The sequence below is a fragment of the Camellia sinensis genome, chromosome 9 (genome assembly GCF_055761805.1).
Source record: "Camellia sinensis isolate YWXY chromosome 9, ASM5576180v1, whole genome shotgun sequence".
NCBI classification, from domain to species: Eukaryota; Viridiplantae; Streptophyta; class Magnoliopsida; order Ericales; family Theaceae; genus Camellia; species Camellia sinensis.
This window is the reverse complement of record NC_138969.1, coordinates 157,069,683-157,082,575: the sequence shown is the minus strand read 5'-3', so window position 1 is coordinate 157,082,575 and position 12,893 is coordinate 157,069,683. Positions and strand designations below refer to the sequence as shown.

The window sequence follows — 12,893 nt, the reverse complement described above, 5'->3', positions numbered from 1 at the left end:
GGCACATTTTTCCTTACTCATTTATTCTTGGCGAAAATTGCTCAAACAATGTTGCTGAGTACCAAGCCTTAATCATTGGTTTACAAATGGCAACAGAGCTAAAAATTGTTGACCTAGATTTCTATGGGGATTCTAAGTTAATAATTAATTAGCTCCTAGGGGATTATGAAGTCAAGAAAGACAACTTAGTCCCATATTTCCAGTATGCAACTTATCTCATTGAAAATTTTGAGGGGGTGGTACTCAAGCATGTTCCAAGGAAAGAGAATCACATGGCTAATGCACTTGCCAATCTAATAACTACACTGCCATTGTTAGAAGGTAAACAAATTAGTGTCCCTGTATGGCAACAATGGATATTGCCATAATTATTGGAATGTCGCCTTGTAGAAACAAACGCAATTTCAATGCCAGTCATCGAAGTCAACGATTGGAGAATGCCAATTATAGACTACCTTGAACACGAGAAGCTCCCTGATGATTCTCGCTATAGAACTGAAATAAGACGTCGAGCTCCTCGATTCATCTACTACAAGGGAACTTTATTCCGACGATCATTTAAAGGAATATTTGTTCATTGCCTAGGAGATGATGAAGCTCAACAAGCCATGGAAGAAGCCCATTCCAGGATATGTAAAGCACATCAGTCTGGTCCTAAACTTCACTTTCGAGTAAAAAGGATGGGTTACTATTGGCCTACGATGGTTAAAGACTACTTGGACTACTCAAGAAAGTTTCAACCTTGCCAGTTTCATCCAAACTTTATCCATCAACCACCAGAACCTTTACACCAAACAATTGCTTCTTGGCCATTTGATGCATGGGGTCTAGATGTAATTGGCCCATTGACCAAGTCTTCTGCACATCTTGGTCGCTACAGATTACTTCTCTAAGTGGGCTAAAGTCGTCCTGCTTAAAGAAGTCAAGAAAGAAACTATTGTTGACTTTATCAAATCCTACATTATTTATCGGTATAGTGTACCTCGCTACATCATCACTGATAATGAAAAGCCTTTCTACAACAGTCTAATGGACAAATTTTGTGAAAGATTTGGATTTAGACAACACAATTCCTCAATGTACAATGCACTTGCCAACAAACTAGCAGAGGCGTTTAACAAAACTTTGGGTAACCTATTGAAAAAGGTAGTTCCTAATCAAAGCAGGATTGGCATGAAAGAATTAGAGAACCACTTTGGGTGTACTGTACGACACGTCATACCCCAACACAAGCCACCCCATACTCCCTTGTGTATGGTGTTGAAGCAGTTCTTCCTTTGGAACAATAGATTCCTTCATTAAAGATAGCTATACAGGAAGATCTCACTGATGATGAAAATGAAAAACTACGCCTTGCTGAGTTAGAAGCATTGGATGAGAAGAGATTGGAAGCACAACAAAAACTTGAGTGTTACCAAGTTCGACTCTCCAGAGCTTTCAACAAGAAGGTTAGACCCCGGTCTTGTCAAGTTAGAGAATTGGTGTTGGCTGTTCAAAGACCTATCATTACTACCCATCAAACCAACAACAAGTTCTTGTCCAAGTGGGATGGTTCATACATGATGACTAAAATCTATACTAACGGAGCATACAAGATTGTTGATAAAGAAGGTATAAGAGTTGGCCCAATCAATGGCAAGTTTTAAAGCGCTACAATCCATAAGAATGTGATGCTCCTAATTGCATGAGCATAAACTGCATGATGCTCTTAGCCCATATGAAATAAAGTTGTTATTTAAAAAAATAAAAAATAATAATTTGTACTACTCCTGGCCTGCATGAGTATAAACTGTGTACGGCTAATAAATCAATAAACCAAATGTGTTTTACAATAAGAGTATTTTGCTTCGAACTATAATATTTATTTCATAAATAAAGTGTTTGCTAGAGCAATTGTTTTATAATGAAGTATTTAGTTCCGAGCTACATTTCTTTAAAATTAAAATGAAATAAAAAATAATAATAAATAGATAAATCTTGGCAACCATGACAAACTCTGGATCTCGCCTTGTTCAACCTTCAAGAGCTGCTCCAACTTGTTGGCGACTTCGATATCCTCGCTTCTTATCACCTCAGCTTCTTCTATTATAGCTTGTTCATCGCTTAAAGTGGAAACAATGGCTCGCCTTTGAACTGCTTCAACTTCAACAACACTAATTGTAGTTTCTAGTTGTTGTGATTGTTCATCTAAATGTTCCAACGCCTTTAACAATTTTGCATTCTTTGTTGCAAGGCTACCCAAATTTGACTTCAGCAAGTGAACCTGCTCAATTCCTTCATTCTTAAGAGCTAGAGCATGAGTAACACGTTGACTGACATTCGCCAAACGCTGATCTTGTAGCTCTAAAGTCATCCCTTGAGCAAACATCGATTTCATAGAGATGTACGTAGTAACATTTTGTATGTACTTCTCAATCTGGCTTTGCAATGGAGAATAGTCTATCTGAAGCTATGAGAGCTCATCATAAAGCTCTTGGAGTTTTGGGCCCAATGCTGGAACTTTTTGAATAGGAGTTTTGCTCAATAAGCCTTTAATATGGTTATCAAGTATTGAAGCTATTGAGCGACGAGCACTAACAATCATGCTTCTTGTATCAATGGTAGAAGCCACAGAAGGTGTGACTTGACTTAGTGTAGGAGCAGTAGGTAAGAAAGAAGTTTAGACAATTGGAGTTGGGTCAACTGAGAGACAACTCTTACGAACAATCACTAAATCAAAGGCTGATGGCCCATGAACTGATTCTTCATTATCTAAGAACTCATTAAGAAGTCTCATGTCCTCATTGCTAGACACCAAATCAAAGTCATCATTTGGCAACTGTCAAAACGAATTAAAGAGGAGTCATAAAAATAAAAATAAAAAAGGGCACAATAAATTGAAATGACAAATATAGATTTTATCATCACCAGTACAACACTGGGAGCCATTGGTTGAGAAGTGCTAGAAACGCCAATCAAAAATGACTCCAGATCATTAAAAGAAGTGGTGTTCCTTCCAATGGTGCCAGTAACAGATTTTCTCCGTAAGTGGCACCAATTACGATCACCGTTACTATGGTCCTCGTCTGCTACTCCACCAAAAGTCCCATCAACACTTCCTCGAACCATTTCCTTAGTCTTAAGATTAGAATTTTGCTTAGCAATTGCTTTTTTTCTCGCTTTAACCATCTCTTGATTCGGTGAAGTTAAGCGTTTACTCGTTGGGATAGGATTTTCTTTGTTAGTGAAATAGCCTACATAAAGCTGGGACCACCACTCCAAATAAGCCTTGGTAGTGAAACGAGATAAGAAATCAAAATGCATTGGTAACCTCAATACAGAATGGGCACTATCACGAACACAAGAACCCCAATGCTGAATAATGTTCTATAAACTACCATCTCGAAGATCAACCTTAAGTTTACCCGAGATGGCTTGAATAAAACCAAATTGTCTGCTAAACCTTTGACGACTGTATGGCTTAATGACCATAGCGGACAAACTTCGCAAAGTTAAATAGCTCGAGCGGATGCTGATGAAATACTCTAAGTCTAAGTTAGAAAAATGACTGTCATCAACCAATTCCTTGGGATTGCCCTCGCTATACGTCAAACGGTGCAAGGTCATATCTTTGCATAATCGAAATAAGTCATAGGCCTCTAACTCCTCAAAATGTCTGGCCATCCTTTCACCAGCATATCTCGTCATTCGAGGCTTTAGAGCAGATTCAATACTAAAGTGTGTGTTGAAATACTTTGCTAACCATGCATAAACAGAATGGATCGGGAAGATGGCATCGCACTTTCCAGGATCAGAAGAAGAAACAATTCTATTCAGCCCTTTGTAGATGCTAGCAAGTATAGGAATAGCAAGGCTGAATGAACGACCATGAGCCATCATACTAGCAACCTTAAACACCCCATGTCTAATCAAGTAGCCATCCCCACGGGGTAGAACAAATTTGCACAACCAACAGACAAATAAAGCTGGCAAATAAGTCTCACCCTTTGCCACACCAGCAATCCCCAAGTCACTAAAGACTTTGACCCCTTGCACAGTTCGAGACCGAGTTGTGTTAATAATACCAGAAAGGTTGCTAGTATCCTTAGGGCGTTGAGTCTTGTTCCTCAAAGCCTGCTTGGTTGATTTATGGAACTTGACTTCCCCTTCAACCAAAATTTTATCCAGCTAGTAATCCTCACCACATTCTTTTTCGACTCCTTACAAAGCCGATGGTAAACAAGGAATAAATATCTGCAACTGACAGGAAGAAAGAAATTCTTGTCCCTCATATTGCCAGCCAACTCTTGGGCATTTGGCACCACTTCATCGTAATTGTAACCTTAATAGAAAGTCCACCAAGCTAACACAAATTCCATAACGAGATAGACATTTCGGCTATGAAAGTGTGAAGGGTATTAGTGGACGGACACCAAAGCTCACAAAATGCTGCATAACACTATGTAGTCGGTCATACAAGAACAATGAGGCATAAATTGCATCGTAAATGCCAGCCTGTTGTAATACCTCACGATGTTGCCCCAGTGCATCATCCAACCACTCCCAATATCTTTCACAAAAACAAGGTTCTGCTATGGCCTTGAAAATAGTGCCCCATGCCACCTTCTGAGCTCAAACCGCACTCCCAATGGTAGGAAATGAACTAAGATCCTCAATGTCTTCATGGTTAGATGACTTTAATAATAAAACCCTAGAGTGTGACAGGCCTTCAACCAATCGACATGAAGTCTCACAAGCCATTGTACCAAATGAAAAGAACTATCAAGTGGCTCAAACTTCAAGCCCTAAGCACCAAGGAAAGGATGGCAAATTGGAAGAGTAGTCCCCTCCTCAATAGTGTCACTAGAGTCCTCAAGAATGGTTAAGTATCCATTCTTAAAAGTCTTGAAGTACACCATCACTGAGTGACAAAGCCAAACAATTAAAATAAAAATAAAAAAACGTGTTGTAGAGAGACATATATGATATATGATCACCACATGAGTCAAGCTAATCATCTATGGTTGAATGGGTGGCGATAGAAGTGTCTACTTCACTAGCCCAATATCTAAGCGGCTAGCTCGATAGGCGCATGCCCCCACAAAAGTCAAAATTAATCACCTATGGTCGAATGGGTGGTGGTGAAAGTGTCTACTTCACTAACCCAATATCCAAATCCAAGCGGCTAGCTTAATAGGCGCATTCCCCCATAAAAGTCAAAATTAATCACCTATGGTCAAATGGGTGGTGGTGAAAGTGTCCACTTCACTAGCCTAATATCCAAGTGGCTAGCTCGATAGGCACATTCCCTCCCCCCCCCCCCCCAAAAGTCAAAATTAATCACCTATGGTTGAATGGGTAGTGGTGGAAGTGTCTACTTCACTAGCCCAATATCCAAGCAGCTAGCTCAATAGGCGCATTCCCTCACATGAGCCAAACTAATCACCTATGTTCAAATGGGTGGTGGAGGAAGTGTCTACTTCGCTAGCCCAAAATCCAAGCGGCTAGCTCGATAGGCATATTCCCTCACACGAGCCAAACTAATCACCTATGGTCAAATGGGTGGTGGTGAAAGTGTCTACTTTACTAGCTCAGTATCCAAATCCAATCAACTAGCTCGATAAGCGCATTCCCCCACAAAATTCAAAATTAATCACCTATGGTCGAATGGGTAATGGTGGAAGTGTCTACTTCACTAGCCCAACATCCAAGCGGGCTAGCTCAATAGGCGCATTCCCCCACAAAAGTTAAAATTAATCACCTATGGTCGAATGGGTGGTGGTGGTGGAAGAAATGTCAACTTCACTAGCCCAATATCCAAGCGGCTAACTCGATAGGCGTATTCCCCCACAAAAATCAAAACTAATCACCTCTGGTCGAATGGGTGGTGGTGGAAGTGTCTACTTCACTAGCCCAATATCCAAGCGGCTAGCTCGATAGGCACATTCCCTTACATTAGTCAAAACTAATCACTTACGGTCGAATGGGTGGTGGTGGAAGTGTCAACTTCACTAGCCCAATATCTAGGCGGCTAGCTCGATAGGCTCATCCCTCTCCCTCTATATAAGTTAAAATAGCCAGTGATGGTGAAAAGGTAATGGGATATATTACTCAATATTCTTAAAAAAATCATTATTCTTATGGACAATAATAAAATACAATTTGTCAAAAAAAAAAGTCGTTTAGTGCTCAGATTGATGATGCAATCAAATAAGTAAAGAACAGTATTCATGGAATTTATGGTCATATCACACCAAAATGACATCATGCACACTTAAATATATATATATATATATATATATATATATCACTCTACGCAAGGCACAAGAAAGGCAACCTGACAACACAAGAAAAAAATAATAATAATAATAATAATAATTTAAAAAGTGCCAAGGCACCACTAAATGACAAGGCACCATGACATATATATATAAGCCTTGCCTCTTGTTGTCAGGCACAAAGCAGCTACTGCAGCTTATCAATGTGGCTTGAATTGAAGGTTAATGAGCAGAACAGCAACACAAAGGTAGCAACGTCTAAAGGAACTCATCATCAATCAATTAAATAGGGAGCAGTGATGCATATAGGTTGTGCAAACCCTAGTATGATTGTTATTATTATTTCCATATTAGGAATAAAGAGCTGCTCAGTGCTCACGCAAAAAAATAAAAATAAAAAATACGAGGGACCAAATTGAAATCCTCACCTAGTGAACATGACCAATCTACTTCAAATCCCACCTTTGATATTAGCAAGCAAGCATCAAACTAGAGTTTTGAAGTGGGGGCAATTTGTAAACACTTAAATTTTTACGTGTGTTGATCACTGTCTACTTAATCAAGATAAATGAAATTTTCTTGATTAGTCAAAATTAAGATGGTCAAATTGTTTCAAATGGATGTGAATCCTACTAAAATTATGGATCTCAATCCATTTTAAATTATGGGTCACACTAAAAGAAAAATGAACCTATTTTGACAATTGGGTCAATCCAAATGTGTAGGGCCTATGAAAATATTTTATCAAAATTTAGTGAAATAATTCAAATTTAAATTTAAATGCAAATCATGTCCATAAAATAAGAAATAAATTGCTTGCTTCTTGGAAATTAGAGTCAATTTTGAAGTTTTCAAAATTAACCCTCCCCTCTTAAGCCTATAAATAAAGGCTCTCATTAGAGGAAAAGGGAAAGTTTTTGGCTAATGGTCTTGTAAGCTTCTAAACAATCTCGAGACTCTGCTTGATTCTCTTCTTAAAATTCTCTCTAAAATTCCTCAAACTTAAAAGAAAGGATTATCAAATACTCCAAACTTGTGCCAATCCTTTCAAGTTACAAATACAAATTTGGTCTCTCTTTTCAAAGAGATCATCTCAAGAATCAAGCCGTTCAAGCTCGAGATCAAGCCTTTCATCTCCAAGTTTCTCCATTCAAAGACTTGAAGAAATTCATCAACTTGTCTAGTTCAACAACAAGCTTTTATAGCCGTTGAATTACGCCAATTTCGGAGATCGAATCAGAGGATTTGTTCTTTTGTAATAGAGGAAACCACAGAGAGTTATACCCATTTATAATAATCAAATAAAGTTAATTATTTGTGCATTTATTCCGTGTCTTAATTGCAGGATACGAAATTTGTGTTTACAGACCCAATTCGCTCACTATTTACCTAATCCCACGCTTTTCTCAACCAAGCTAATTCCCCTACTGAGGGGATTACTAAGCCGCTCACACTAGCAAGCCAACATCCCAAATCAACACCAAACATGTTGTGGGTGAGACCCACATCCATCCTACTCCAGTCTAACCGTTGAAGCGGCCAAACAGACCGAACCTTAGCGTTCCTGATGATAGATGTTGGAATTTTATATTTGTGTTGTGGCAGAGTCTTGTCCACTTTATGTTAAAATTCTATTATTAAAAATAAATAAGTACAAATTTCACTTTATTATGATTTGGATGATATGCAATTTGTCCTTTTAAAGTTTGCAAATAATCACATAACTCTTTTGTAATTTATGAACTGAAGTGTATTATTAGGCCCATTAACATTTTAATAAGAAAGACTAAAATATCACCGTATTTTTGTCATTTATTTGAAAGGAAAAGTGCATTTTAACTCTCTATATTTTATTCTATGTGTGATTTACCGCATTGAAATTTGAAAATGAACATATAATCCCCTCATGTCTATCACGTGTTTTACACTTAAAAAGTTGGACGGAATGCTTAACAGTATGCTTCAGTTCATAAATCACATAGAAGTTATGTGATCATTTCTAAACGTTAAAAGATAAATTGCACATAATTTAAATCACAAAAGGTAAAGTGAAATTTGCTCAATAAATAAATATATATCTATATATATATTTACAATGAGTAAGGTTAGAGTTTTAAGAGGGTATGAGATAGTTTTGGTATCAAAAGAAATTTTATAAAATTTGAAATTAGTTATTAGAGGTTTAAAAAATGAGTGGTTCAAAGAGATTATGCAGATGCTATTAGCATTACCCGTTTGCAAATTTCAAATGTTTCATATTCATTTTCAGATCCAACAACTAAAAATAGAGGTTGCATATAATACATTTTTATGAACAGAATTTCTTTTGTATATCTATGATTTCTGTTTTCTTTTTTTGTTTTTATAATTACTGCTCCTATTGGTTACTCTCTCTCTCTCTCTCTCTCTCTCTCTCTCTGTAGCAACAAAGTGACCATCATTAAAATAAAAGGAGTTACAAGAGTCATCCTCCAAAAAATAAACAAAATAAAAGTCTCAAGCTATGTCACAAGTTGCCCTCCAAACCTGTAATAAGCCATAAAACAGTCTCTATCTGTTTAATCAAAGAATATCAGATAGAATAAATATAATAAACAGGATTTCTCATAAGGCAAACAGTTCATATATCAAAGATTAGACAACAAATCTCAACCAAAGCTGTAATGCATATTCGAGTTTACAATTTTACTTTGGGGGGGATAAACATACATAAACTTGTACGAAAACACGATACTTAACATTCACATTTAACAGTGTCTAACACAAACAGTTATATACCAAACACAAACTGGGAGAGAAAGTTCAGTTACGGATTCAAATCCCAAACTCATATATAGATAGGAAAAAGAAGTCTATTGAGTTGGTTTGGGAGGAGGCATTCCCCGGCCCTGTTGCACCGATAGAGGAGGTCGTCTGTTGTGCTCCTACACATCCACAAAAAGTTGATCATGAGAACATATAATGTCCTAAAATTTGATTCACAAATATGGAATATAAATTTGCTTTCCCTGTTGAAGATCTCAGAAGTATTTATCATGTTGAGAACATGAAAAATGTTTCATATTGCCCATATATAAAATAAATTAGTTCTCTTCCTCAAAAAAAAAAAATAATAATAAATTAGCCCAAATCATAGTTGTCAAAATAAAGAAGGGTATCATATTGTGAATCAAAGTCTTATTTTATAAATCGTGTATCAAATCAATGAAAATCATTAAGATTTGGTACCAACTATAAAAAATAATAATAATAACAATAATGTTAAAGAATAGTATATATGAAAAAAAAAAATGAAATAAATTAACTTTGGTACATGTTATGACGGACATAATTATACTGTCTAATTAGGAAGGCAAAGACATCATAAGAGATGTGGATCCAAAATCATAAAATTATGGGTAAATTACAAATACATCCCCTGAGGTTTGTTTAAAGTATATATTGCTCCTTGTGATTTGGAAAATTACGAATATCCTCTTGTCAAAAAAATTTATTTAGTAGAATTAACTGAAAAAATAAAATTAATAATTGCTCTCTTATACAATAATAAAATTATCTAAATTATTAATTGAAACATATTTCTAACATCATTAAAAACTGTTAATTGACTTGATAATTTATTAATAAATGGGGCGATTTGTTATAAAATTAAAAACCTCAGGGGGTGGAATGTAATTTGAAAACTATAGGGGCAATTCGTATTTTAATCAAATCTCAGGAGGTGTATTTGTAATTTACCCTAAAATTATTAAAAAAATTATAATACAATTTATCTTGACATTTAGAAAACTAAACCTTAGACGTTCGTATAGAGTATCGTATGGAGGAGAAATATTTGTTGTCACCCGTATGCCTTGCTACCAAGCTTGCCTTGCTCTGAATGAACTCTGACCCACTGTGAACAGAACACAGGTAAGCTACCTGATAGGTGGTTTGCCAGAAAACCTCTTCGACGGTCAAGTTAGTTCACTTGATAAACAAGAAGGAATGCACAGAGAGAGAGAGAGAAAGAGAGAGCATGGCTAAGGTGTGCTTATCTTCCTCAGAGCCTAGCCGCGCCCTTTATCTATAGGATAGACTTGCAACCCAAGATTATGCGCGCACTACTGCTGTTGTCTTTTGCTGGATGTGTGGTTGTACTGCCCCCTCTCTTTGTTACACATGTACGCGTCAATACCTCCAAACATCATTGGCTAAACTACCAAACGATATTAACGCGTACTTTTAGCAGATTCCTCGCCATGCTCCATTGGGCCATGTGGAATGCCCCAACCAAACAATCACTTATGTCAACTCCAATCGCACTAACTTAAGCTGACCTCATGCAAAGCTAACTCAAGTCAACTTCCCAACCGGCTTAACAGCTCGATCAATCTTTCCAAGGCATTCCGTTCCTACCCCAGATGCAACTCGGTCAATCTTTCCACGCAACCTTCTTTTCATTAGTCTAGTCTTGAATAACAACCCTGTCCTAGCTTATCTCCTCTACGATCGCGGTCTAGATCTAACCCGGCCCAATACCACATCACATCATTGGCTCGGCCCAAGATATAAAATAAAAGTTCTCTTTCCCAAAATTGACGTATAAGAGACGTGCTATGGCCACGTTGGACTCTATTTATGCAAACAAGGACAACTCGCTCGGCTTCAATCAGACCAAGAGCTTGCTCCTCCCAACCGATATGAAGAGGCATAAACAATTATCTGACCTAAAAGACATCAGGTCAGCCTCTGAGTCCATAATATTGGTAAGAACCACTACTCCTTATTCTGTGAACTATTTGTTTGGTTTCTTTGTATTGGACTCCTCTACCTGCAGGCCACGCAGAAGAATTTTGTTGCTTATAAACGGATACTCGAGCTTAGGAAGAGCCTTCACGAAGTTATCAGTGACAACAAATTAAAGGAGGCCGAGCTAGCATCTCTCAAGAATGCTCTTACAGACATCACCACCGAAAGAGACCAGTTGGTTGGGCGATTGACGTCAACGAACGAGGACAAGGACGAGGACAAGGCCAAGGCTGTGGAGGCCAAGAAGACGAGATATTTGGCCGAGCTAAAGAAGCACCGGGATAGGCACAGGGCCAAGTTGAAGGAAAAAGTCGAGGAAGCGAAAGACCGGGGTGTCGAGGAAAGGAAAAAGGTCTATGAATGCCAAGTAGAGGCCACCAAGGATATCTTCTTCCAAAGCGGCTAGAAGGCAGCCACTGAAAAACTTGGGCAGGCTAAGTTTTCCAAAAACCCTTCGCTGCACTTCATCCCGCCATGCATGCAAGCGTATGCTATCGCCGTGCAACAAAAGTTGATAGAAGTCACCCAAGCGGATAGCGTGGCCCAACAATCCACCGTCCAAGCAAACAATATCGTGCAGCAACCGACTACTCAAATTAACAGTGCGGCACCACAAGAAACTGTTCAAATCAGCGCCTTGTTGCCTGATGCTATAAAAGAAGATGGTGATGCAACTAAAGAGAAAGCCACCGATCTGGCCGTTTAACATGTGCCAAATGAACTTGTTATCACTTTTTTTTTTTTCTTTTTTTTTTGAAGGATTGTAACCGGGCTGAAGGCCCCACCTTTTGTAACCACTCCAAAACTTGAATGGATCAAAAAAATTTGCAAGCGTCATTGTAATTTGTTATTATATTGATGACATCTTTGCCCTTTAGACCGAGAAAATCTAGCTCGGCAAGCAAAACTTAAACTCCTATTCAGCTCTGACTGAGTTAAATTCATCTCGGCAAGGAAGTTTTTTAAGTTGGGCAAAACGCCCACATTCCTTCCGTCGAGCAAACTTCGACTAGGCAAAAAGATTTTAAGTCAAACAACTCTTGCCGAGCAAACTTCAGCTTGGCAAAGAAATTTCAAGTTGGGCAAAACACCAACTTCCTTTCATTAAGCAAAATTTCGCTCAGTAAGGAAATTTCAAGTTGGGCAAAACACTAAGTTTTTTCTCGGTGAGCAAAACCAATGCGATGGAGAACTCTAGAGTTGGCAAAACACCAACTTACATCTCGGTGAGCAAATCAACTCAGTAGAGAGCTCTAAAGTTGGCAAAACAACAACTTACATCTTGGTGAGCAAAATCCGCTCAGCGAGGAAGTCTAAAGTTGGCAAAACAACAACTTACATCTCGGGGAGCAAAATCCTCTCAGCAAGGAAGTTTAAGTCGGACAAATCACCTTTTAGGTGCCCCCACTACCGTGCTGTAATTGCACGGTGAGATTTGGGAGTGCAGTAAACCAAATAGAAAGCTGGGAGTGCAAGAAACCGAAGAGAAAGTTGGGAGTGCAGCAAACCAAAAATATAACAATTTCAAAGGTAATAGTCTATTCATTTTATTACTCATGAAGTAGAAAATAAGACTTAACAAACATGAGCGTATTACATTGAGTGAATAGGGTTATTCCGTACAGGGAAAGAGATTACATTCATAAGTAGAACAATTTTAGGTTGGCCGCGTTCCATTGCCTAGAAATAGCCTTGCCGTCCAAGTCTTCTAGATGATATATGTAGCATTCTAAAATTTTTTTCCCACTTCATCGCTTGAGCAACGAGTCATTCGCTCAAGTGGTCTTACAGGTCATCCTGTACTTTTGAATGTCTGAACTTCCGGGAGTGTGCATTCTACGCTCA

At 38.0% G+C, this 12,893-nt stretch overlaps 2 protein-coding genes across 5 annotated transcripts in view; one reads left to right on the top strand and one right to left on the bottom strand.

Moving 5' to 3' along the window:
* Positions 1 to 407: 407 nt before the first annotated feature.
* On the top strand, positions 408 to 1,646 carry LOC114258235 (uncharacterized). The gene is made up of 3 exons (XM_082889477.1): positions 408 to 853; positions 978 to 1,206; positions 1,290 to 1,646. The coding sequence occupies exons 1-3, from the start codon at positions 408 to 410 to the stop codon at positions 1,644 to 1,646; spliced, it is 1,032 nt and encodes a 343-aa protein (XP_082745603.1).
* Positions 1,647 to 8,857: 7,211 nt separating this feature from the next.
* LOC114313575 (uncharacterized) overlaps positions 8,858 to 12,893 on the bottom strand; it is a 49,103-nt gene continuing 45,067 nt past the window's right edge. For 2 of the 4 annotated variants that reach the window (XM_082887848.1, XM_082887850.1), the window contains 2 exons: positions 10,053 to 10,152; positions 8,858 to 9,181 (listed from right to left, as the gene is read on the bottom strand). In XM_082887848.1, the coding sequence (XP_082743974.1) occupies positions 10,099 to 10,152 (54 nt within the window). In that variant the 3' untranslated portion in view covers positions 8,858 to 9,181; positions 10,053 to 10,098. The remainder of the gene's footprint in view (positions 9,182 to 10,052; positions 10,153 to 12,893) is intronic. The other 2 variants (XM_028259946.2, XM_082887849.1) reach the window with 1 other exon arrangement.